The 27,237-nt window shown below is 37.3% G+C and overlaps 1 protein-coding gene across 2 annotated transcripts in view; it reads left to right on the top strand.

Annotated features, from left to right (window-relative positions):
* ARID2 (AT-rich interaction domain 2) overlaps window positions 1-27,237 on the top strand; it is a 103,548-nt gene that overhangs the window by 57,632 nt on the left and 18,679 nt on the right. For both annotated transcript variants that reach the window (XM_082781236.1, XM_082781237.1), the window contains 12 exons: window positions 161-294; window positions 1,109-1,327; window positions 4,071-4,138; window positions 12,421-12,487; window positions 12,574-12,824; window positions 13,946-14,042; window positions 14,137-14,346; window positions 14,725-14,892; window positions 15,891-15,966; window positions 19,032-19,166; window positions 19,656-19,855; window positions 20,223-23,062. In XM_082781236.1, the coding sequence (XP_082637362.1) occupies window positions 161-294; window positions 1,109-1,327; window positions 4,071-4,138; window positions 12,421-12,487; window positions 12,574-12,824; window positions 13,946-14,042; window positions 14,137-14,346; window positions 14,725-14,892; window positions 15,891-15,966; window positions 19,032-19,166; window positions 19,656-19,855; window positions 20,223-23,062 (4,465 nt within the window). The remainder of the gene's footprint in view (window positions 1-160; window positions 295-1,108; window positions 1,328-4,070; window positions 4,139-12,420; window positions 12,488-12,573; window positions 12,825-13,945; window positions 14,043-14,136; window positions 14,347-14,724; window positions 14,893-15,890; window positions 15,967-19,031; window positions 19,167-19,655; window positions 19,856-20,222; window positions 23,063-27,237) is intronic.

Genomic DNA, 27,237 nt, shown 5'->3' with positions numbered 1-27,237 from the left:
ATGTTTTATGCCACTTTGACTACTGTTCCAGTAAATCTTTGTGTTAGTACGATTTGTTTCCTTCGGCAGTTCATCTTTCGAGGGATATGAAGGATTTAGTTATACTATGTATGTTAAAACCTGTGCTATTTTTTTATTTATTATTATTTTTTTATTCCAGTTATCTAGAAAAGTATGAAAAAGTCCATCATTTTGGGGAGGAGGATGATGAGGTACAACCAGGCAATCCAAAGCCACAACTTCCCATTGGTGCAATTCCATCTTCCTATAACTACCAGCAACACAGTGTGTCAGGTAAATTTTTGAGGAAAAAAGTTTTGATTTTTTTCCATACATATATTGGAACAAGCCACAGTGTATAAATAAGTTCACAATAATATTAAAACCATCAAGTCTATAGGTCACTCAAATTGTGAATTTAATACTTCAGAAGCCTTTCCATTGTGAGCCAAAATAAAATCAATATGAGTATCCATAAGCTAGTGCACTTCTTTCCAAATGTTTCTTTCTAATTAGCAGGGCTCAAAAGTTACTGTGCTTGAAGCAAGGTACCTTGAAAATTTATAGATTTTGTTTCCATCATATCAATCATTTCTCTGCAAAGCCAAATATCTGAGTTGAGCATATGATTAATTAAGCTTTAAAATCTGAGGAACAAAGCTTATGCATAAGAAGCCAGAATCAACCCCATTGTAATTTACAGACCAAAGTATCAATCTTGAAAAGAACCAATAAACACATCGGAATCTCGTGGACTCTGTGGAAGGGATGTATAATTTGTTGTGTAGAAAGTGACTCCAAGTGATATCCTGCTTTAATTAAACTTTGCATTTTCAAAGCTTTTCTTTGGAAGAACATAATGCAGTTTTGCATTCTGGAGATGTTGAAGGAATTAATATCTAACTAGAAAGGTACACAGCTAGGTAGAATGTGTTCAACATTTGGGCCAAAGACAAATGGAAAAATAAATTGAATACTGTAAAAGCAATACCTTATTAATAAACTAATTTAAAAATAATCATTCATAATAACATTGCACAATATATAGTTTGAATATTAATTAGTTTAGCTGTGAAAACATTGTTTTAATTATTTTTTTCTTATTTAGATTACCTTCGTCAAAGCTATGGGCTGTCTATGGACTTTAATTCACCAAATGACTATAATAAATTGGTGCTTTCACTGTTATCTGGACTCCCAAATGAAGTGGATTTTGCAATTAACGTATGTACTCTTCTTTCAAATGAAAGCAAGCATGTCATGCAGCTTGAAAAGGACCCTAAAATCATCACATTACTGCTTGCTAATGCTGGGGTGTTTGATGACAGTAAGTATGTGACAACATTTTTGCAACAGAGTCAATACCTGTTTGTTTCATCTTTTACAATTCTTAATAACCAAAATGTTTGTAATTTATTGCACTGTAACATACCAGTATCTAGTTTTCATTTTTACCTCTTCCACAATTATTGTTTATATCAAACTTGGAACATTACAAATAACTTCTCAGGTGATTTAAAGCAGTGTTATTTAACATTTTAATGAAAATTAAGAATTAGTTTTGTAGTGGTACAGTTAAATTGCTCAAGTTGCTCAGATTTATAGCAATGGATTTCCATTTTTTTGTAGTGTGTTACTGCTTTCTTCTAAATTCATAGGAACATAATGTTTTTTCATAATTCTTTTCTAATGGCAATCACAAATTAAAAAGGGCAGTCTGTAAACTGACCCAGTAAGATCTTATCCTGGCACTTCACATTTAACTGTAGTGAAATCCAGAAAACAAAACACAAGGGATAAGAGATACTTGATGTGTTAGCGCTTCAGCTTTTAAAAAGAGTCTATTTCATCAAAATACTTTACTAAGTGAAATAAATTCTTCTGTTTGAGCTGTTCAGTGTGGCCTCCATGCCAAGGTGTTCCTTATTAATTACTTGTCTGTCTTTCTGTCAAGAAGAGGGGAAGGAAAAAAAAAAAAAAAAAGAAGGTAACCCTAAGCCATCCTAAAACTCATAAAAGCATAGCTCCTATCTCATGGTGAGGAAGAGGAATTATTTACTGGTTTTATGTACTGTTTTTTTTTTTTTTTTTTTTTGAGTTTTACAATAAGAAATAGCTGAAATGAACATTTTTAGCTAAATATGTTTGTCTGCTACTACAGATGATCATATGTATTTGTTAAGTGTAAATCTTCTTTGCATGTGTAAGCACAAACATAGTATGGTATGTCAGAGTTTCTGTTTTAAAATTCTGGGCAAGAATCTATTCTAGATATTGTACACTGTTTTTATATTGTTTTAATGAACTTTTTACATAATGATTTGTAGCCCCCCTCCCTCTCAATATTGCATCAGTGTCTTCTGACTTCTCACTTACGTTTGTGACTTGTGCCCATGCCCTTCAGTTATGATTAGATATTGATCATTTAGGATCTGCATCTACCCCAGTCACAGGAACTTTCAAAGAAAAATATTTGAAGGGAAGCTAAAGTGAAGCATAGCCCACCATAGTAGTAATTCCAAGGATGCTTGCTTTCTAAATTTTTTGTTTGCCATCACTCACCATTCCTTTGATGGCATCCTTTTATGGATTTAGAAATTTGTAAATAGTTAAATTTGTGTTATTTCATGATCTTTTGGACATTGCAAAAGTAGATGGCCTTTTTTCAAGTTCTTAAATTGGACTCAGAGCACAGGCTTGTTCATAGCTGGCCCCTATTTGTATTTCTTACATTGAGAAATATTTGAGTGACAATAGTGACAAGAGGAGTGACAAGCATGTAATGGGCTTGCTCTTTTCTTTCTCTGGGGAAAACTTCATTTTTATCTTACTCGATACCTCTAGAGATTACATCTTCTGGATAAATCCAGAGAGTGTCCTAGCAGCATTAGGAAGATGAATTAAGACAAACTGGGAAAAGAAGAGGGGAATGCTTACCTATTTTTGCAGCACGGATTTTAATTTTTTAATTTGAAATACTTACGTGCTTTTGTGCTATAAATAAAAAGGTAAATTGTCAAGTTTGGTGATTAAATGAAATTTGTAATTAGCAAACTAAGTATGAAAATACTGTCATGATAATTTCAGGTGTAAATAAATGATAGCTGATTAATTTTATTTAAATTTAATGTGTGTTTTAGATTTGGCTTGTCTATAATTAAGGTGTTATCATTGTTAGTAATAATATTTATAATGCAGTGTTTCTAGGTAACAAGAAAAATGTTTTCAGCTCCTCCCCTCCCCACCTGCCCCAAGTAGTTTGAGATGGCAATTACATTGTGTGCAGTAGGACAGTCCCAGGGGTTTGAGGAGTGTCTAGTATCTACAATTTGAAATGCTGCATAAGTCTTGGTTTGGTTTCTGTAAGAGTTGAAAGCTGATGTAGTCTTGGAAATCAGATTTTTTGCATTTTGCTCAAAACAGTAAAACGTTGTGAACCAAAATATTTAAGTGTAACTTCACCTGTCATTAGTTCATTACAGAACTATTGCAAGACAAAGCTTAGTTTTAGATAGACCAAATCTTATCTTTGCTGCTTTTAAGCAGCAGTGATTAGAAAAGCTGTGGTGGTGGCTCCATCAAAAATCCATGAACATTCATTACACTTCCTTCTTAAATATTGACTTTCAGTTGAGTGCTGTCAAACTATCACTGCTACTCTTCTGTTTTTTGGAAAACATTAATGGGATTTCGCTTAACTATTAAGGCAGTGTTTGCACATGGAAACTAGTTGCTGGCGTGGGGTTGAAAATTGAGTGGTCATCTTGTCTCCTTGAAAAGAGCTCTGGAAAAGTTTCCCATAGTTTTTCATTTAATAGTATTTATTTATAGTGTTCCCAAACCCTATAGACTAGTAATTCTCTATTTAAACCAGAAAATTCCAGTAGTAGTTAATTAAATTACTAAAGAAATTTTAGCAGGATTATACAATTTAGTGCAGGATTCTTTTAAAGAAAAGGAGGCACTGGAATAGTCTGTAGTGTTGTTGAATCTTTTATTTGGTTTGTGGATTAGTAAAAAGTTAAAATGTCCATTTATTTTTTACTGAATTCTGCTTTTTATGCTTAAAGCTTTAGGATCATTTTCTGCTGTATTTGGAGAAGAATGGAAGGAGAAAACTGATAGAGATTTTGTTAAGGTAATTTTAAAAATATTAAATTATTTTGAACTGGATATGGCGGGTGTCAAATCCTTTAAAAAGAAGAAAAATGAAGATATACTAGCATGGGTATCTTGAATTGCTCAGTCATTTTCCTTTTGTTTAAATATAGTAGGACATTAAATCACAGCTATCATAAAATGTTTGGATAATCAGGATGGTAAGTATTTAGAAAAGATAGGTGTGGGCAAATGGATAAAGAGATTCCACATTTCTTTTTATAAAGAAAACTAGTACGTGAAATGGAAAGGAAAGCCTTAGCAGGAGAAAAGAACGGTGATCTTTCAATTAAAAAACAAACAAACAAAAAACAACCACAAACATGCTGGATTATGAAAGTCAGGACCATGCCAGAAGAAGCATAGGGCAAATTTCATTAAGTTAGAAATGTGAGTTTGTTTCAGTTTTTTTTTTTTTTTGTTTGTTTTTTTTTTTAATTCACAAGGCTTTTTTATCTTCCCACTAGAGGGCATGATGTACTCTATTAGTAGTGAAATGAGGTAAAAAAATATAAGAGAAGTCGCTTTGTGTAAATGCTTCCTCCTTACTCTAGATGAGCATTTTGAGGTGAATGAGAGTCCAAAATGTACTGTTACCTGAAGGAGGTCTCACATTTTTGCTCTAATGTACAGCAACTTCCATAAATAGAATTTCGGGTGAAAATGTATGAGGCTGAAATAGAGGGAAGCTAGATTAGAATGTATGTTGCTAATTTATGTTTTTTATTAAGTGAAAAGGCGAGCTGATGAGTCCCTTAAAAACTGATAGCCGGTTTTCTGCTCAGTTTCTAAATGTTCTCACACATTGAAATGTCTTGCCAGTATATAAAGATACATTAGTTAGGATATATTATTAATAAGATTGTTATTATAGGGATGGTTTTTTTTAGGAGCTCTTTCCATTTGACTTTTGTTTTCTTTTTTATGTAACATGATTTTGGGACAAGTTGGGCAATTGTAGTGTTAGTGATAAATGATAAATATTGTTGAAATGTCAATATATAGATCGCCTAAAGATAATTTCCTAAGTAAAGTTAACAACAAAAAAAAAGGTAAACTCTCATTTTGCTAGTATATAAACTTGTAAACATGGTTCAGGTGTACTGAGGGTAAGTTTAAAAAATAATTCTTGATAATATATTACCTTTTCCAGTGGGCAGTATGTCCAGAGTACTATAGATTGTGTGGGGTTTTGTAAGCACTTAACACTTCTGCTTTATCTTCATCCAAAACTGTCACAGACTGTTGCTGATCTAGAGCAGCAACAAGTACCATGTTTAGATCTATAAACATTTAAAATTGCCCAGAATTCTAATTCATTATATGTTCATTAATTATATAAACTTAAGTTATTGTGATAGATAAGGACAGATGGTTCTGATAAATGTTTTTAAGCAAGTGTGAAGCAGAACTACTGTAGCTGCAGTAAGGTTTACTAATAAGAGTCTTGGATACCCGCCAGGCTCTATTTTTGGGCCCTACAACACATATAGTACCACTCTGTAGTGAAATACCGCTGAAAGCATGTCAGAAACTTAACACCACATCTAAAAATAACTCTTAATGCCAAGAATTCAGATTTTTCAGAACATCTTACTTAAAGCGTTTGTTTGACCCTCCTACTGGAAGTCATTTATTTTGTATTGCAGCTGTGACTGTATCAAAACAGAGGAAGCATTATGGGAGCTTCCTGACGTAGAATGGAGATACGTGGCTGGCAGGGTACACATGGTTATATCTGTCATTTAAATCGGGTTTTACAGCTTTAATATTAATAGAATGGCTATTGAGTGTGTTGTGCTCCCTCCGTTCACTGTTCACATTATCTTTTAAAAATTCTACTTGGTTTGTTTTTATTTTACTGCCAGTTGTTTGTTCAGTTTCCTAAGGTTATCATTCCAGTCTGTTCCTCTGCTATAGTGGCAGCAGATTAGATGTTTTTATAAAGATGAAAATAGAAAAGAGTTTTTAAACAGAAGAAAAGAAGTGCAGAATTATGAGCCTAAAGAGATAGTCAGAGATAGTGTACTGATGGCATGAACATAGAAATGGTGGAGATTAATAACAGGAAAGAGCAATTTCTTAAATCTACAAATTCTAAGCTAATAGGAATTGAGTTGATAGAAATTCTGGAGTTTGTAACCATTACCCTCAGACACTAGTTGATGTGTTTTTTGTTTTTTTTTCATTTGTTGGAGTTTTGGTTGGTTGATTGGTTTTTGGCAGGGAAGTATTAGAAATCTTGAAGCTGTTTTGAAAATGATTCTCAGAGTTAAATTCAGGATTCAAGGAAGAAAAATAAATTTGGGTTCTTGATAATTAAATATTGATTTAAGTGTTGGTATGTCAATTTTATGCAAAAAATACTGAACCCTTGCTAATCTTTGTTAGCTGAAAATAGCTTTCAAATGCAATAGACAAAATATAAATGGTCAATGAGGGATGTTCAGAACATTTGATGTTTCATCTATATGCCTACATTTACTGAATCAACTTTTTTTCCAAGCTCTTTCTTCTGCTTATTAAAACACATGACCATAAACTTGGAACTTCTGGATTTTATAGAGGCAGCTAGTTTCTGTATTTTAATATCTTTATAAATATAATTGGGGTTATTTCAGAATTCTGTGTTTATACTAAAAATTGTCCAAGTTTTTATTTAACATTTGCTTAAAATTAACTTGATTTAATTTTTGGTCTCTTAATCGTATTAGTATTTTTAAACTACAGTTCAAAAAAGAAAGATGGGCATATATTTTTTTCATTATTTTTTTCTCATTCTTTTACTACATTTTAGTTCACTCTGAGTACTACAGTATCATTACCATTTCTCCCACCTTTAGCTATCTAAGTCATTACTGTTGGCTATTTGGTATTCAGGCAACTCTTTTAGTTCTCTATTCACGTATCATAAAGAATTTTTCAAGTGTTTCAGCACCCATTGTTTGATTTTTATATTCTGCTCTCCTCCAGTTTTGACTTAAAATCATTTTACTTTACATATCCTCTCTTTCTGAAGAACTCTGGTACTGCTTATTTCTGATATTGCCTTCATTTAGCTGAATTACCTCTCCATTGTCATCTAACTATATATATTACTAGTATATTTTCACTTTGATCTTAAGTGTGATATTTTTTAGTCTGTCTTCTGCATATTTTGTGCAATGGTTAACTACAGCAGGTTTCCTTTAGATTTTGTCCATCTTTTTTCCTTAGTCAGCATTGATCAGGCATTTTAGGAGCAAGTAGAAATCTCTGTGTGTTAAACAGTTTTATCACTGCTGCTCTATTTTCTCTTTTCTAAGCGTACCTACTTCACTTTCCAGAATTCACTGTAAGCCAAGATCATTTTTCGTAAAGCTTCATAAATGGTTAACAGTACCATGATTTTTTATAACAACCTTCTGGTTTGGTAATGTCGTATCCACAAAGAAAGAGGCTTAAATCTTTGGTTTCATCCTTTCACACCGCTAACGTTCCAGTTGAAGGCGATGATGAATAGCAGTGTATTTATTTTGCACCAAACTTGGAGAGAATCAGGTTTTGTTTCTTTGTGTGTTTGTTTTGCCAATCCTCACCACATAAGTTTTCTAATCTTCTTTTGCACTTTCCATTATTCATAGTGCTTGATACTTTCTCGCTTTGTACAGTGCTTCCCTCTAAACGAAATCAAATATCTTTACTAATCAGTGAACATGAATGCATACTTAATCTCTGTTCCATTAGCTGTCAAAATCTGAGTATCATTTTAATTATGCCTGCTGTTTTCCCTTATAGCTATGTTAATTTCTTGCGTTCTTCCTTTCTGAGTTTTCCTGCAAATAGGCTTAAATCTGTAGTTACTCAAAATGACAGGATGTCCTTCCTTCAGTTCTCTGACTTCTTGGTGCCTCCTCCGGCTGTGGAATTCCAAAGTCCATGCTTATGCAATTTCTGTCCTTTCTTTATTGCTTTGCATAACGCCTTTCTTTCTTTCTTTCTCTTTCTTTCTTTCTCTTTCTTTCTTTCTCTTTCTTTCTTTCTCTTTCTTTCTTTCTCTTTCTTTCTTTCTCTTTCTTTCTTTCTCTTTCTTTCTTTCTCTTTCTTTCTTTCTCTTTCTTTCTTTCTCTTTCTTTCTTTCTCTTTCTTTCTTTCTCTTTCTTTCTTTCTCTTTCTTTCTTTCTCTTTCTTTCTTTCTTTCTTTCTTTCTTGTGTTAAATCAGTTTGGCGTCCAACTCTCTTTTCTTTGTGTAAGTTTAATATTCATTTACTGTGTATTTATTCTTTGAGTCTGTCTCACATAATGTGTAGGGAGAGGTCCTTAGAAATTTACATGCCTAAAATACTTTCCAAATGTCACTTTCATGTCTCATGGTGATCCATCAAGCTGTCAAGCTCAGACTTGGCTCCACTTGCACTCATATTTTTCTTGGACAATAAGTAGTCATGATCGTTGCTGCAGTACATGATTTGTGAACTCAGACATCCATTGTTTTTTACAGACAGTAATTTGGTCAATCTGATTTTCAGTGAATTATGTATAATCCTGTGTACCTTTTTCCAGAGGAACTTTTCTGTTGTCAGTAATCAGATCGTGCATGTGAATCAAGTTCTTTAACCCTCGTCCATTATCTCTTAACATCTAGATGTCACATAGTCAAGTGTTACTTGTTTGAGTCCAAGTTTTAGCTTTATGTTACAGTTATCAGTATTATACGATGACCTAAAACATTTATATAGGGATAACTGTTGATAAAGAGCTTCAATTTTTCTTCCTTCCTGTTCATTTCTGTTGATAAGTGGTATCAAAGTGCAGCTATCCACACCTTTTTGTAGGGAAGTAATAACTGCATGTGATGCTTGTTTTCTTGCTTCCCTGTTGTTTTTCAAAGGAATGCTCAGGTTGATCTAATCCATCTTTTTCCACACTTGACTTTTCTTTAGGAAAATAAAAATAGTGGCATGTTTTGCCTTGTTCTTTTCTCACAGATGGATCTCAAATGTATGTAGGTTAATTTTGTTTTCTACTTTGCCGAATTATTTTCTACCTCAAAATTCTTGGCTTGTTGAACAAAAGATGTAGCTTAACATTTCCTGAGGTTGTTTGGTTTGGTTTTGACCTCCCCTAAGAACTAGGGGTGTGAGTCTATGTGAATATGGACCAATATTCATGTCTTTGTATTAAACAGTGCGAGAAGTGAGTATTCTGGTCCAGAGACAGACTGGTTCTAGAGGCATGAATGAACTTACTGCTGACCTTCTGATTGTGAAAGCATTTCTCTGAATACTCCAAGTCATCCACAAGGCTGTTGAGGTTGTGCTAGAGTGGCTGAATCAGTTTAATTCTTTTCCATGTCCTCTGTTAAAACATGCTTTGCTACATTTTTTTTGGATGAGTGAGTAGGCTGAAGAGAGTATGGTCTGTCACAGGTTACCTGCTTGGACATCTGGTTTGAATCTGTATGTTCTCAGCTTCTTCCTTGTTCTGGTGTATGAAGAGTCTGGAAGGATTTCCTAACAGGTTTTTGTTCTGTGAGGCACCGTGCTCTTTCTACTCCATCTTTCTCCTGAGTTAGCTGATTATGTACTAGCTAAGTATGAAACTGCAGCTTCCTCTGAACATCACAGCTACCTCTGCTAGGACTCGAGTGACACCACTGAAACTCTTGCAGAATGCTTGAAATCTTAAAATCTGCAAAGTGATCACAGGAAGTTTGACTTACTGCTGCAGAAGACATCTCACAGGTGCTGAAACACCCCTGATTGGGGTGGCTTTGGGAATGTAAGCAAGCCTACGGGTTTTAGTGAGCAAAAGGCCCTGGCACACTTCTGCAGGTAAAGAAAGCAGTGTTCTCAGTGAGTGATCATCCACAGTGATAGCGTATGTAGAAATAAGCACAAAAGAGAAATATATAATACAACTTTGCTCCTTCTGAAGTTGTGTTGTCTGTATGTTCGTGCCCAGTCCTGCAGATTCTCTTCCTTAAAGAGGCCTTCCAGATCCCCAGGACTTGGAGTAACTGAGTCCCTGGGGGCACACATGCTATCCCGGTGTGCTTCGCCTACCTAACACCACTTGTGTATGGGTAATCCTGAGGCAAAAGCACTCTCTCGTTTGAGCAGTTAGTATTTTATGCTCACAGCAAGACTACGTAATGAAACAATTTGAAGAATAATAGTTACATAAGGAAACTTTCTTTGGTGCCTTGGAACCTCTCATTTTAACTGGCAGAAAGAAGCCATGTTCTGTTCTTTTCTGAAAAAGATGATCTTACCCTACCTGACACCTACAATTGCTTGTCAGACTGCTGCTTATGAAAGGGGAGAGTTCCTCAGTTGGTCTAGCAACTAGGGTGGGTCTGTTTATTTTGTGTGAGGCGAGATGTGTGCTCTTCCAGCAATGTGTTTCTGTCCTCATCTTTAGCCATAGGGCTTCGAGGCTTTATCTTCAGCAGTATCTGTTGTGTTTTTGTCTGGAAAAAAAAAAAATCAAATCGTCATTTTCCACCCTTTTGAGAACATGCCTTCTAGATGGAAAAAATTAGCTCCTTTGAGACTTTTTATTGCCAGAGGTTTTTAAATATTTCACTTTGGACTGTAAGCTGAAATACTAAGAGGCAGAAAGTGGGTTATTGGAGGGTTCAGCTAGCAAAATGTGATCCTGCTGTTTTACCATTTAACATTTTTAACCTTGCGCTGTGATTGACTTTGTCCTCTTCCAAAGAGGTTCAGGTTAAAGATGAAGACGTTAAGTATCTCTGCTCAATATTGATGTAAAAATAATAATAATAATAAATCCTTAATTGATTAAACAGCTAATCCTTAAAAGCTTGTAAGGTTTTTCTTTTAAGTAGCAGTGAAATATGAAGGATTATTATCTTCATTCCTTTTCCAAGAGGAAACACCCTAAAGGAAAGTGTATATTTACCAGTAATATATTTTATATGCCCTTTAAATCATGACTGAAACCTCTTCCCTAAATGCTATAGTTTCCTTCTTTAAAAGGAAAAGCAGCTCAAAATGCAGTACATTCTGGAACTTTATCTCCATTCCTTGGTCTTTTGTAGGGTCTTGATTGTAGCCTCAGTATTAACTAGAAAAATCTGTTTATCACAAACAGTAGGAGGCTAGATTTTTATCTGGCTGTTCTTGTCTTGGCTAAAATGAGGTAATAATCCTTTCTGTGCAAGTCAGCCTCTTTACTAAACAGCACTTGGATGTCATTTAGCAGCATTGCAGTGAAAAATAAAATTCTTTTCCTTCCAATTTAGAAAATCTGTAGTATTATATTTTTCAAGAAAATAATAGTGTCAAGCTTGGTATGAATGCTGTAATTTAGTAATTACATTTGCATAGCAAAATTTCTCCTGCTGTTCAGCTGGTTGTACCATCCTTCCCTTTTTATCAAGATTTATTTGTGCTTTTATTCAGTGTTCATAGCCAGAAGAGTAGCTCTATTTCTTTAGTGAGTCAAAGAAGTGTATACATTAGTGAAATGAAAGTTTACATTTTTATTCTGATGTATACATTAGAATATATTATATATTTTAGATCTTTAGTATACATTACAGTGTATATTTTTCTTAGCTTGCAAACCTTTGATTCCTTGATTGATAGTTAATTTCACCAGGCCAAGCAATGTAACCATTTACAGATCAGGCCATATATTTGTAAAGTAATTTGAATTCTAGTCTGCTGAAGCTTTCTGGTTTGCGTTTATTTATAAAGGTTTTTGGTAGCAGTAGTTATTGCTTCTCTCTGTTCATTGATTTAAGGTGATGTGGAAAGCATTTTAGAAGCTTTAGAAAGTCTCTCCAAATAGAAACCTTAACTGCTGGACTTCTGGCAGGAGCTAAGGTCTACTGAAACTGAGAGGAGTCATCTGCCTTACGAGTTCACTGCTTGTAGGAAGTGAAAGAAAATGAGCTCTGCTTTTTCCAACTTGCTGGATTTGTAATGGTTTGTGGAAGAACATGCATGTAGTTTCAGTATGTGTTTCAGTAACATAGATCAAGGGTACCGTTGGTTCATCACGAAAGCATATTTCTGGTACTTGTGAAAGGAAGAGCTTCCTCATGAGAAGTACTGAACACCTTGCGTATCATTCCCTGAGTGAAAAGTTTTGATACTATTACGTAAGACTGGGGGCACTAGGATACTTTTTAACAATAAGCTTTTTCCTATTGAAAAGTATTTTAAAGTAATAACAATAATAATAAAAATAACTAATTCAAGAAATATAATCCCCTAAAAATTAAGTGTATTTCTGATTTTTTTCTTCAGTTCTGGAAGGATATTGTTGAGGATATTGAAGTACGTGACCTAATTTCTGACAGAAGCAAATCTCAAGGTGAGAAATCTTGACTAAACTTAATACAGACATGTTCGTAAATACAGCAAAGGAAGGACTAAAATATCTGTTTATTTACCTTCTAGAAATTCCATCAGAAGATTGGATTTGGGAATCCTTATTTCATCCACCTCGCAAATTGGGCATTAATGATATCGAAGGGCAGCGAGTTCTTCAGATCGCAGTGATTTTACGTAATCTTTCTTTTGAAGAGGGAAATGTTAAACTTTTGGCAGCTAATCGTACTTGTCTTCGGTTCCTGCTACTCTCTGCTCACAGTCATTTTATTTCTCTACGGCAGTTGGGGCTTGACACGCTGGGAAATATTGCAGCAGAGGTAATGTGCTTCAAAACAGAATAATTAAAATATCATTTGATAAAGGCATTACTTTAATGTTAATTAAATGAATTACTTTTCCTTGATCGTTGGATGAAGCAGTAAATAAATCATTCTCTGAATTTGTAAATAGCATTTTGAAAGCAAGTATTCAAGGCCAAAAGTAAAACACAGGCTGTATGTGTTAGTTTGCTTAAATAGATTCACATGGAGAAGGCTGGTTACGTGGGGACATACAGGATATTCATACTGCATAATTTTCAGTTCTGCAGATGGAAGGAGGGAGCTAGCTCAATTCTGCAGACTATACATGAGCTTGCTCTCCTCATACTTCCTTTAGTTATAATTTCAAAACAGAACATTTGAAAAAAGGGGGTGGCAGAGGGTTTTATGCCACGCTGAGCAGGCACCACTATGGTGCTGGGTATTCTGCCTGAATCATGAGACATCTTTTTCTTTTCCAAGAGATTTGAATGTAATGTACTGTTTCACGTTGCCATATCATTGTGCAGATAAATTGTGCAGAATTTACAGGGAGTTATGTTCAGATATTCCTTTTATTTTTAAATATAACAGGTACAGTTAAATTAAATGGTTAGATACCAGAGTATGAGACTTGAAGTATTGGTCCACTGCTGAGTGTCTGAAGAAGTTTGTGTTTTCATTTACTGCGTATCCAACTTCTCTTGAACAAGAAAGAATGTTACCTGCTACAAAGTCTGAGAGCTCTGATAGAGAAGCACAAGTGGATAGAAGTAGGATGAACAACTGTGGTAGACTTTGGGAAGGAATGCTTGTTCCTACTCGAGTTCTGTTCTTTGGTGGATGCTAAAATATATTTGAGTATGCTGCATGGAAATAAAGTTATTTTCCTTATTCTGAGAAAAAATGTAAATTAGACTGCTACTTCAGAGTAGAAGAGGAAGAGGGGGCTAAAAACGCTAGCTAAAATAAAAAAACAACCTCACAGGGTTCTGTTTTTGTGAACGCAAGTGCCATTTAGCTATGCTCCATTTAACCACTTCTGAATCTTATGTTTTGATGTACATATTTAAGGATTTGAACTGTTGCCACTATATGCATAGTGTTAGTCATATTTTTTTTTTCTCTTTTCCTATCAGCTTCTTTTGGATCCTGTTGATTTCAAAACTACTCATCTAATGTTTCACACTGTTACAAAATGCCTCATGTCAAGGGATAGATTTTTAAAAATGAGAGGTAAGATCTCAAGCTATTCTTGTTGCTGTATTGGAATTGAAATTATTGCTGTTAAACTATTTCGTTTTTTTGTTTTTTTTTTTTTTTTTTGCAGGCATGGAAATCTTGGCAAATCTTTGTAAGGCTGAAGATAATGGTGTTTTAATTTGTGAATATGTGGATCAAGAATCCTACAAAGAGATCATATGTCATCTCACGCTGCCAGATGTGCTGCTTGTAATCTCAGCACTTGAGGTGCTATACATGCTCACAGAAATGGGAGAAGTGGCCTGCACAAAGATTTCTAAAGTAGAGAAGAGCATAGGTAAGGCAGAAGCAAGACAAAATCTGCTACTCTCACCTATATAGGAAAAAGGACTTCAGAACGTGTTGTGTTCAGTGGTTGAAAATGTGGCTTGTGTGTGTGTGTGTGTGCGCACACAGCTCAGGGATAGATATTGCAGTAGTAAATTTTACTATAACAACTCTGTGTCTGCAAGAAACTGATGATAGTAGTAACTATGGAAGCTAAAATTATTTCAAAATGTTTTTATGTCAGTAAGAAATTGTGTAAAATCTACGGAAGCATGCGGAGGCTTGTTTTCTTTCAACACATGACAATTTTAAAGCAAATCAACATGTCCCAGCTGCATTCATTTGTCTTGTCCTAATGTCACTGTCGATTTTGCATTTAATACTTTAGATACATTAGTATGTCTGGTTTCTATGGACATCCAGATGTTTGGACCTGATGCGCTTACTGCTGTAAAACTCATTGAACATCAGTGTGTTAACCAGCAAGGAGTACCTGATGTCAGACCACCAGTAATGGATCATGGTTCTTCACAGGCCCATGCAGCAGGTGTCCCAGGTTAGTATCACTACGAGAGAAAACACTCTTCTACAGAGTTTCCTATGTGGCATGCATGATTTCTGTCTTTTGTAGGTTTTGTAGGTTTCTGGTTGATTTACATAAATAAGTATAGCATTATATATGGTGTATGTGCGTGTATTATGTATAAGGTGTATATAATTCTATACTTACTATATATATATATAATATAAAATATATATGTGTGTGTATGTACATACACACACATATGGAGATATATATATATATGTTATTGTTCTGGTTTTTACCCTGATGGGCAGCTAAGCTCTACTTCAACTCCTCCCCTTCAAAGAAAGAGGTGGAGAAAAATAGAGTGGAAAGAGCTCATGGATTGAGATAAGGACAGGGAGATTGCTTACTGGTTGCCATCATGGGCAAACCAGACTCAACATTGGGAGTATATACCTCACGTGCATGCAGGATTGAACAAAGCTATTAATTCTGTGGAAAACGGAGGAAGAATCAACGTGAGAGATACTAACATTCATGTTCAGTGTTTCTGGAATGGGTTCAGATACCTTGGTGGAAGCGAATGGAAAAGAGTGTGACTAAGAAGATGAACAAAAATGAATGGAAGGAACCAGTGTGACATTGTAACAAAGTACTTTAAACTTGTTTCAACTTAGGAGTTGGAAAGTTACTGTGTATTTGTGCCTGTTCTTGTGGAGTATCCTGTCACTCTTAAATCATATTCAATATTCTATCCTTCTTAGAGTTAGCACATGGATCATGAATCTGGAAGCTGTTCTTCACTAAGTGCTTGCTTCACGATTGCACTTCAGTGGTTTCCCTGGCCTTGGCCTGCCCTGCTTTGTTTTGGTAAACTGGTGCAAATCTGTAGTCTTAGTGCACCTCTGTGACTTATCTTAGTTGGCAATATCCAGCTTACAAGCATAGGAGACACTGTACCGATGATAGTCGTGGCTTTGAAAATCATTTGCTTCATTCAACAAATGTTTTTTTTTCCTTTCCCACAGCCTCTAGAGCAGCACCACATGTTGCTCCACCACCAGGAATAGTAGAAATAGACAGCGAGAAATTTGCGTGTCAGTGGTAAGTGCACAGTTCTATTCAAATACTTAAATGAAGAAGAAAAACTATTCATGTGTCACAGATTTCCCTAGCTTGTTTTTATTCACTGTTAGACTATTTTTTTCTGAAAAGTATAAAGTAAAACCATTCTGTCATTGCTTTGAAGTACCATGAAAGAAAAAAATCAACGAGAATGTTCACTATTGGACAGATGATGCTTGAAATTAGTTGTTTTCTCTCTTTGAATATAATTTAATTTAATTTTAACTCCTGCATTGATTTTATTTTTTTAAGTTGTCAGGCAGCATTGTCTGTTTCATGTTTTTATCAGGTAATGTGTCACCATATTACCGCACCAATATAGAAATAATCCTCAAATTATGAAGCTAGACCCTGCAAAACTCTCATGTGACGATTGTAAATCCCAAGCATGTTAAGGAATATTCAAGCCTCCCCTCCAAATTCTTTTGCTTTCACCTAACACTGTTGTTGATTACCTGCCAGATAGTGAGAAAAAATAACTGTTCTGCTGGTGGTTCTTACATGGGCTGAGAGCGATCTGTTCACATTCTAAGTATTTGTATTAATCAGTTCTTGATGGCCCTTTCCACTTGTGCTGCTTGACACCTCACACGTCCATCTTAGCCATCAGACAAGAGCCTTCAAAATGAAGTGGCTACGATTTGTTAAAGCTTAGTGCTTCTAGTTCATGATGTAGTTTTACTCATTTTTGCAGCGAAGTATCAATTGGATGGGAGAAACATTTAAGATTTTTGTTGCTCAACTGATGTTGCTCTTACACTGTTGTTTGCACTCTGTGAAGTATTATTATATACTGCTGATAGAACGAGATATTTCATGTTTAGATACTTAAACAGGGACACCTGGCATTGGGATCAACCACACTTCACCTTAGCCATCTACAAGTTGGTCTCTAAACAAAGCTGGTTTTTTTAGGCTGCTCTTTAATTAATGGAGGGGGAGATTCTCCCACAGTTAAATTAATTGCCTTCACCTGCCTAATTTCTGACATGATGAGAGATTACCTTCTGGTGCCACCTTTTCTCTATTAACTATAGAAAGCACTATACATCTAGCTTTCAGTAGTAAAGTCTTAGGCAAGCACTCTAATAAAATGTAAAGTAAAAATTTCAGCTGTTAAAATAAGTGTGGATAGGTACCATTCTGTAACTGTGCAATACCATCAAATGACGAAAGATAATGAAGCAGACGATACGGAATAATATCAGAAGATTTGGAAGGTCGTCATTGTTTCTGAATCCATGTACAGTGTGCTTCTACAGCTGTCAGTGATGATTTTGTATTCAATTTTCTTCCAGTTAGTCTTAGTTAGGTATGAATTAGTGAATACTAAAAATTAACATCTAAAGATTCTCATTAAATACTGACTGTGCTGCCTCCTCTCCCCCCCCCAAAAAAAAAAAACCAACCAACCAACCAACCAACCAAACAACAACAACAACAAAAAGAAATGCATGTTGTTGTTTTTTAATTCAAATCCAGAGCAGAGAACTAGCCCCTTCCAAACATTTAATCAATGCTGACATAGATTGTCTTACATTCATGCAAATTTTCATGGTGTGTTTTGGTATGGTATTACTAGAATGACTAAAAGAAACTGGAAGTGAATAAATTATAATGGTAGCGTTTTGGAAAGTTACTGCCTCTTGGAAGCAACAGAAAGAAAACATGTCTAAGCTGACCTTCCTTGGATATATTATAAGCCAGCTTAGCCTGGGTAGGAGTCTTCTTGTAAAGCTAAGTGCGAGTGACAGTGAAGCGCTAATCGCAGTTCCCGTTGCACCTCTCTAAGTCCTGACCTCCTGTTTGCTGCTTGTACCAGTGACAGTGTGTCAGCCTGATGCCACATATCCAGCTGGACAGTCATTTGTCTGATACGCCGGGTCTAATTAGTACCTAGGCTTTCTGTTACACAATGGGGTCTCAATTTTTTGTAATAAAATTATAACTAAACTGCAGGAGAAATGGCAGTATACTTGCACTTTTCTGAATATGAGACAGCCCAGTTTAAAGACTAAATCCTTCACTCTTTAAACATTTAGCTCTACGGGGAGTCTGGGACTCTACAAAGGAGAATGCAGTGCAGCTTTCCAAAGGGTTAGCACTGTATAGTAAATACTGACAAGTTTAAATGTATTTTTGTTCCATCTGAGCCTATATTCTGGTATCGGTATTCGAGCATTGTGTGGAGAGTTGTTACTTTTCTCCATTTACTGTTGGGGGTGAACTGTCCACGTGCTTCTGGACTGGAATAATGGAGCTCAAAGAAATAAAATTAATGAGATAGAAACTGCTGCCTTCTCTCATGGTTTCCTAGTTGGGAATTGGATGGTCTCTGTGTTTGTAAAGATGCCGTAGGAGACACAAATACCTTCCTTCCATGGAAACTGAAGATTAGGCAGAACAAGCTGTACAAGGGTTTTGTGATGCCTACTTAGAGTGTGACTGCTGGCATGAGTGTTTGTGTTCATATGCGTGTATGAGAGAGTTCCAGTCCCCTCTCTCCTGCCTTTCCATCTCTGTCGTAATCATAGCTTGATGTGTTACTCTAGCTCTGTTTTTTTCTTGTATTTTAAATTACAACTGCATTTGCAGATCTAAGATACCATTTTTGACACAAATGTTGAGTAGATTACTGATAGAAATTCTTGGTGAAGAATTAGCTAGCATTCAGTCTATGTTTTGATAAAGTAGTCATAAAGAAGTAAGCGTAGAGCTTGTGGTGGTGAGAAGTCACCAAACAATGTGTTTGTTGTTGTTTCTGTATATACAATAAAAAAGGCATGTGTAGGGACTGTTCAACTTATTATCTATGTAAGTAAAATGTTTATTATAAAACTGTGTGTGTAGCCTAGGAGTCCTATGTGTCAGATCATAAGCAGTAAGAAATAAAAAGTATGAAACATACATTTGACAAGACAGTATTTTGAAATGCCATTTCCCATGTTGTCATAAGATCTCTAAATTCTCAGATACAGACAGAAGTGTTCTAATGGCTATGCTGTCTCTGTGTTTTGCTTCATGGTCTATTTTTTCGTCTTCAGGTTGAATGCACATTTTGAGGTGTATCTTGATTGCTCAGTCTCTCGAGCAGAAATGTACTCTGAATACCTCTCTACCTGTAGTAAATTAGCTCGAGGTGGAATCCTGACATCAACTGGATTTTATAAATGTCTGCGGTAAGACAAAAATTTACGCAACCATAAAGAAACAATTGTACGTTCTCAGTACTAACATGTAGCTTTCGATTTCTTTGAGGAAAAAAATCTACTGAGTTAAGTTTGAAAGCCATGCAGTTTTGGAATTTTAATTGAAACTCATTTGTAGTTTAATTGATTTGATTTCAGTCTATTTCAGGATCTTTAGCAGAGTTACTTCTATAGCATTCTAGTTACTTCTATAGCCTTCTTACTTCTTTCCCAGGTAGTTTTGGAGGTATTGTAGTTTTTACTCAGCTCATTCAAAATCGTGGCCAAAGCCAGGTTGGCCTGTTAGTTCTCAGTGATTGAATGCTTAAGAGCTCCTGGAGAATTCTGCTGTATTGCAATGATGCAGGCAGTAGCGCATTTACTGTGCACATAAGAGTAATGTTTAATATTAAAATGAAAGCATGGTAAGAGGACTGAAGTACTGTGTTTACTAACATAGATTTATGTTGTGTTTGGCAGAACTGTCTTTCCAAATCATACAGTGAAGAGAGTAGAAGATCCAAATAACAATGGTCAAGCACATATACATGTGGTAGGAGTGAAAAGGAGAGCTATACCACTTCCCATTCAGATGTACTATCAGCAGCAACCAACTTCGTCTACCCCAGTCGTTCGGGTCGATTCAATTCCTGATGTGTCGTCTTCTCCTTCGCCAGCAGGTTTTTTAATTACTTAAATAAAAAGTATTTTGCATTGATTCTTAAGTGACAGTAAAAAAAAAAAAAATGTTACTGAAACTATTTTGCAAGTGCTAGAACTAGGGACAATGTGGTTTTATTCATTGCATTCATTTTATTCAGTAGCGTTCTGAATAGTATTACTGTATGTGTTTGCATGCTATCTAATATTTGGCATGTGACCCATAAGCTTGTCAGCAGACAAACCATTGTTGCTGCATCATTAATTCAGACACAATATGGCTTTATATAGAATTATAAATTCAGGCCTTGGGGTTTTACAAATTCCTTATGTTTGTGTTTTGAACTAATTTTTGCTTTCAAACTTTCACCTTGTTTATTTCAATAGGAATCCCACATGGGCCACAAAGCGTAGGAAATCATTATCAGAGGACCCCTATTAACCAGTCTTCAACTTTGACAGCAACACAGATGTCTTTTCCAATTCAAGGTGTTCATACTGTGGCACAGACTGTTTCTAGAATTCCACAAAACCCTGTTCATGCACAGCAGCAAAATGCTACAATGACTGTTATACAGAATAAAGGTCCAATACCCTGTGAAGTAGTGAAGGCCACAGTAATACAGAGCTCTGTCCCCCAGTCTGGGGTTCCTGTTACTATTGCTGTGGGAGGAGCACAAGCTTCTAATCAAAATCACAGCAGTACAGGACCACAGCCATCTGTTGCTGTTGTTGGTTCTCAGACGTTGCTTCACCACCAACCTGTAATTCAACAACAGTCTCCACTGCACGCAGTGGTACCAGGACAGATACCTTCAGGCACTCCTGTTACAGTAATTCAACAAGCTGTACCTCAGGGTCATATATTTGGCAGAGTACAAAACATACCAGCATGCAGTTCAGCAGTTTCACAGGGTCAACAGCTAATCACCACATCATCGCAACCCGGGCAGACGTCATCTCAGTCATCTTCTACTGGTAACCAGCAGCAAGACACGGTCATCATAGCGCCACAGCAGTACGTCACCACCTCTGCTTCTAACATCGTTTCTGCCACCACCGTTCAGAATTTCCAAGTAGCAGCTGGGCAGGTGGTCACAATTGCAGGCGTCCAGAACCCACCCACCTCTAGGGTGGGCTTTCAGAACATCGCACCAAAGCCATCCCAGCAAGGTCCACCCAACGTACAGCAGCCCATGCAGTCGCAGCAGCAGCCGCAGCCACCACCATCCCAGCAAAGCGTAGTGATTGTAAGCCAGCCAGCTCAGCAAGGTCAAACGTACGCACCAGCCATTCACCAAATAGTGCTTGCTAACCCAGCTTCCATTCCTGCTGGTCAAACTGTCCAGTTGACTGGACAGCCAAGCATTACTCCATCTTCTTCACCATCCCCAGGCCCGGTCACAAATAATCAAGTCCCCACAGTTATGTCATCTTCGTGTACCACTTCTCAGTCACAAGGACCCCCTCCTACCGTCAGCCAGATGCTTTCTGTAAAGAGGCAGCAGCAGCAGCAACACTCACCAGCATCGTCACAGCAGCAGGTACAACAGCCGATACAAATGCAAGTTCAGTCCCAACAAGCTAACGCAGGAGTTGGCCAGCCTAACTCTGGTGAATCCAGTCTGATAAAACAACTGCTTCTTCCGAAAAGAGGCCCCTCCACTCCAGGGGGGAAGCTTATACTCCCAGCTCCGCAGATTCCTCCACCTAACAATGCAAGAGCTCCGAGCCCTCAGGTGGTCTATCAGATGGCCAATAACCAAGCACCGGGTTACGGAGTACAAGGACAGTCCTCAGCTCAGCAGCTGCTAGTTGGACAACAAAATGTTCAGCTGGTCCAGGGTGCAATCCCGCCCCAAGGGGCAGTGCAAACAGTACCCATTTCTAATTTACAGATATTGCCAGGTCAGTTGATCTCAAACAGCCCAGCAACGATTTTCCAAGGGACTACTGGCAACCAGGTTACGATAACAGTTGTGCCAAATACGAGTTTTGCTACTGCAACTGTGAGTCAGGGAAACGCAACTCAAATCATCGCTCCAGCAGGCATTGCAGTGAGTGGAACGCAGACAGGAGTTGGGCTCCAGGTGCAAACGCTTCCAGCTACTCAAGCACCTTCAGCTGGACAATCACCGTGTACTGCTGCTCCCCCGTTCAAAGGTGATAAAATAATTTGCCAAAAGGAGGAAGAAGCAAAGGAAGCAACAGGTTTACACATTCACGAACGTAAAATTGAAGTTATGGAGAATCCTTCCTGCCGAAGAGGAGCTGCAAACACCAGCAATGGGGATGCAAAAGAAAATGAAATGCAGGTGGGAAGTCTTTTAAATGGGAGAAAGTATAGTGACTCCAGTCTACCTCCTTCTAACTCAGGGAAAACTCAGAATGAGGCCAATCAGTGCTCACAAGTCAGTAATGGGCCGTCATTAGAAATGGGTGAGAACGGAGCTCCTGGAAAGCAGAACTTTGAACAAATGGACACGCAGGAAATTAAAAGTGATTTGAAGAAGCCCCTAGTTAATGGAATCTGTGATTTTGATAAAGGAGATGGTTCTCATTTGAGCAAAAACATTCCAAATCACAAAACTTCCAATCATGTAGGAAATGGTGAGATATCTTCAGTGGAACAACAAGGGAATTTGGATGCCACGCAGCAAGATACTGCCAAAGGTGATCAAGGGGAGAGAATTTCTAATGGGCCTGTATTAACTTTGAGTAGTTCACCTGTTGTAAGCGGTACACAGGAGGCTGCAAAACTGTTAACCCAGCAACTTAGTGGTACCAACACTGATTTACCTAATGGACCTCTAGCTTCAAGTTTGAATTCAGATGTGCCTCAGCAACGCCCAAGTGTAGTTGTCTCACCACAATCTACAGCCTCTGTTATACAGGGGCATCAAATCATAGCAGTTCCACACTCAGGACCTAGAGTGTCCCAGTCTACCCTGTCATCCGAAGTTCGGTCTACTAATGGCACAGCAGAATGCAAAACTGTAAAGAGGCCAGCAGAGGATAATGACAGGGAAACTGTTCCAGGAATTCCAAATAAAGTAGGAGTTAGAATTGTTACAATCAGTGACCCCAACAATGCTGGTTGCAGTGCCACTATGGTTGCTGTGCCAGCTGGAGCGGATCCAAGCACTGTAGCGAAAGTAGCAATAGAAAGTGCTGTTCAACAAAAGCAGCAGCATCCAACCACGTATATACAAAGCATGGTCACACAGGTATGTTGCAGCGTACTTTTTACGTTTATTCCAACTCTGACTGTGAAATAATATGTCTCAAAATGTAAACTCTGTATCTGTTGCACAGTATTTAAAATATTCAGAAAACGATGGTTTGCGTTCTTGCATAGACTGAAGTCCTAATAGCTTGCATACTTTGTTGATGTCATTGACAGTAGTGGTATGTCAAATAGCCTGTAGCTTCAAAATATGCAGTAAGGAAAGAACTTCTGTTCGTTGATTTCTTCCTTAAAGGATTTACTGTTCTGAAAACAAAAATGAGTTGTTGTACAGTCTTGTAAGAATGTCAGTATTGTTCTGCATCTTATTCTTGGTCCTTACTGCTTATGGGGGAGCAAAGATGTGTTTTGCAAGGTAGTTAACCACTGCAGCTGTATCTGGCCTGCTGAAACGAGCGCTTAAACTTGTGTTTAAAGGTGATCTTGAAAGGCTGGCTTCAGAAATTCACTATGGTCAGGAGCAAGTATTGTTTCGCAAATGTGTCAGAATATACATTTGTTTATTACAAAATAATTCCAATGTTCATTTTATTGATGCAAGTATTCTTTGGCTTTTTTATTCTGTTTGAAAAACTTTGGCGAGGGCCATTTTTGACTGTAACTTAAAAAAAAAAAAAAACACAACACATTTTAAAGTAGTTTCTTCCTAAGACTGTACTAGAAATGTGCTATGTCCATCATTTTCATGAGTATTACTGCAAATAATCAAGTTTCAGATTATTCCAGTCTCAGGATTTTATTTTGGCTTTGTACATGGACATAAAGTCCCTATCCAAAAAACCCTTCCTAACCTGAATAAGAGCAAAAAGAATGGAATATGAGGTGTGACAGTCACCGGATTCTGCCAGACTACACAGAGAGGAAATTCTGAGTGTATGTTCGTGCTTTTTGACCTTGAGGCACAACCCTTCTTTCATTTATTTTCCTTTTCTGTTCAGTTGGTTTGGGTTTGTTTTTGAAGGCATAGGGAGTATAGGCCTTCTAGATGGAAACAGAGCTGGAGCTTAAACTCAACAAGTTGATGGCTGGTGCTTCTTCTTTTCTGTGTCAAGCTAGGTTTCTATGGAAAGAAAACTCTTTTAAGGTTCTGTCACCTAATTGTCAGAAATCAGGACTAACAGTTAACAGGTTTTTGTCCCTTTTTTCTTTTAAACATATTACGCAGAGCCCTGTTTTTAAAACATCTTTAAAACCTGAATGTTTACATGTGCATTTATCAGAGAGAGATCTGTATTTTTATGATGCATTACTTAGCTTTGTTCTTGCTAGAAAAGATTAGACCAAAAGGAAAGTGTCTGTCGGTAGCACTGGGAGAAAACACCAGATAAATGGCAGATTTTCTGCAGCGTGGACGTATTAGCTATGCCTTGTTTTTTTTTTACAGTGAATGTCTTTAGCTATTACACAGTTTGAATTTCTGTAATAGCTTCGCTAAGGGTTTACCTGGAATAGCAAATGGTACGGCTCTGTCTCTGGAATGGAATAGCTGTTACCTGTGGTTATGCATTCCCTGGACATGCGGCTGGCAAGAATTTGCAGCTGGGTCTCAAATGGCTACTGAGATATTCGACTTCCCAGTTTTCTCCCAAAGGAGAAGAGGGGGGTAGTACAGCTCATGATTTCCTTTGTACGAGATTACCTGTTCCATTATGAAAACGGAGCAAAAAAAATGAAATGAGTATTTTCCATGCTGAAAGTTTCTTAAAGGATAGGGAAGATACCTGTACTTTTTTTCCGTACACTGTCATTAATACTTTCTCCATGTTTACATCTTTTCCATTACCCATACAAACAGACGTGCTGCCAGCTTAGTCTGCAATTCAGTGCAAATCTGCAGATCCAAGTCTTAGCTTAATGTCTGTTTCCATGGAATTTAGCCTATTCTGTCTGGAGGATGCTCTGTCTTGCTTTCTGTCCTGCTTCAAAATGATGAAAAAATGCTTTCTTTAAAATGTGTGTTGGCCTAGAAGCGCTACCTGGCTAGCTCTTTTTTTTCCAAAGGTGTCTGGCTGCTGCAAACAGCCATTGTTATGCTGGAAAAGCAGATGCTAAAGTATTTCCAATATTGAGTCTGCTTTTAGGAGTAGGTTCGAGACACCCAGACATAGTACGTAGCCTAATTCTCGCTAACTCAGTGTGGGTTTTACTAGTGACTGTTGGGTTTAGGTACTGTAAATTCATACCAAATTATTTTTTCCCTCCCATTTTGAGAGCCTTCCTCGTATGATAAGCAGCTTGCTTGTCTCTGACTTGTTGAAAGGCAGCAGCTAAGGGACACTTGTTTCACTCGAACATCTGAATTGTTTTATCCTCTCTAGAGCACCTAGCCTGTACTTTGTCTCTTGCAGAAGAAATAGGGGAAGATGCTTCTCTCTGCAAACAGCGTGAAGTTTAGTATAAATGCAACCCATGGAAGAAAAATGGTGAGGGACAGGAAATAAAGGGATATTAGCTACAGCAAAATTACATAGCTGCTGAGGCTGTTATTATGTGATTTCCTGCTTGTCTGTCATCTTGAAATTTTATTTTAAACTAGAGTATGTATTTCAGAGAAGTGAGAAAGGAATAGAGGAAGAAAATCTGTAATAAAATTTGACCACAGCAGGAAGGCTGGAAAAGGAGATGCAGAGGACAGAAGAGGGAGGAGGAGAGCGTTGCTTATGCAGCTGTAGCAGGATAAGTTGTCATGAACTGCAGAGGGGAGAAAGGGAAGATGCTTGAACCAAAGATAAGGAAAGATAAATAAAGCAGAGGAGGGGGAGCAGCAAAGAGAAGGCAAGAAAAAAAGTGAAATAATTCTTCAGGGAACATAAAAGTTCAGGTTGGTTTCATGATGTGAAGGGTACTATGAAATGGGCTGCTACTGTATGCCTGAGGGGGGAAAATGGCCTGCAACAATTACAAACTTCATGTTTGTGAGACAGCCCGTGTGGTGCTCTCTGCATGCAGCTAGACCAATACAGGTGTGTTCCGGGTACAGTCTGTGATGGTTCAGTGTTAATTGCATGTCAGCAGGACTGGCTGAAAAATAACTACATATATACTGACTTCTGTATATTCCTACAAAAATTGAGCTATGGGTATATGAGTTATGTCATGAAAGGAATGTATGATGCACAGTGTTGGATTTTTTTTTTCTCTTATATCTCCATCTGTATTTGGTAAGCCCTTGAAATGTGGCCTTGTGAGGAGACAGAGTTGGCACTTTACTTTCTTAGCTTTCTTTTCTTTTATTTCTCTGCTTTTGGTTCCTGGATTATGGCTTTCCTGAGGCATTGTGCTGGTGTGGTGGATGAAAAGGAAAAAGAAATGAGTAATTACCTACCTGTGTACTTTTTCTTTTCCATTTTTTCCTTACTCCTCTTCAAACTCCTCCGAAGCATCTGTTGAACATAACCACGTTGGTTTACCCCAATGGGTTTGTGTTTTGAAGAAGCGCTCTGATATTATGCCAGGTTTCTACGAGTGAGCGAATCAGATGTGAATTGCCTGATCTGGCTTTTTAAGTAATCACTTCCCTGCTCATCACTGTCATCCCCTCGTAAACAAAGCATCCCTGTTTCTCTTCTGGCCGCCCACTTGAAACGTGCTTGTGTGGAAATTTAGGTGGCAAAAACCGCGTAAGCGTTGCCTGAACTATTTGCTCCTGCTCTCCGTTGATTGGGAAGCTGAGAATTACCATGCAGCAGAAAGCAGGTGTGTAGCCCCAGGAGGTGTAATTCATTCCTAGTCACAGAGCAAATGAGTTTCTCAGCTGGAAGTACCGAAATACAGAATCTCCGCGCTGTTACTGCTCTTTGCTTGTGAGGCACACTGTTGCAAGCAGACTTAAACCTTAGCAGTTGAGCAACAAGAAAAGAACATTTGCTTTAGTGCCTTGCCAGCCACCTGACCCCTGCCTTGTGCTCAAGTCCTGCTATGTTCATCTTCAGCCTGTGTTGCCTTTTAATACATTCATTGTCCTGAGGAAGCTAAACATGAACATTTCAGTAATATTTATCTGTAAATTCCACGATATGTAATAATTAACCATTTAATGTTAATGCAAACTTATTTACATAAGGGTTTGCACATCCAGGTGATGGGTGAAGAAAAGCCGAGTGCTTTGAAGCTGCACAGAGCTCTGCATGTCAGCAGGGCCCCGTGACACTGGCA

This window comes from Aythya marila, assembly GCF_965140915.1.
Source record: "Aythya marila genome assembly, chromosome: 1".
NCBI lineage: Eukaryota > Metazoa > Chordata > Aves > Anseriformes > Anatidae > Aythya > Aythya marila.
This window is presented reverse-complemented; position numbering and strand designations above follow the sequence as displayed.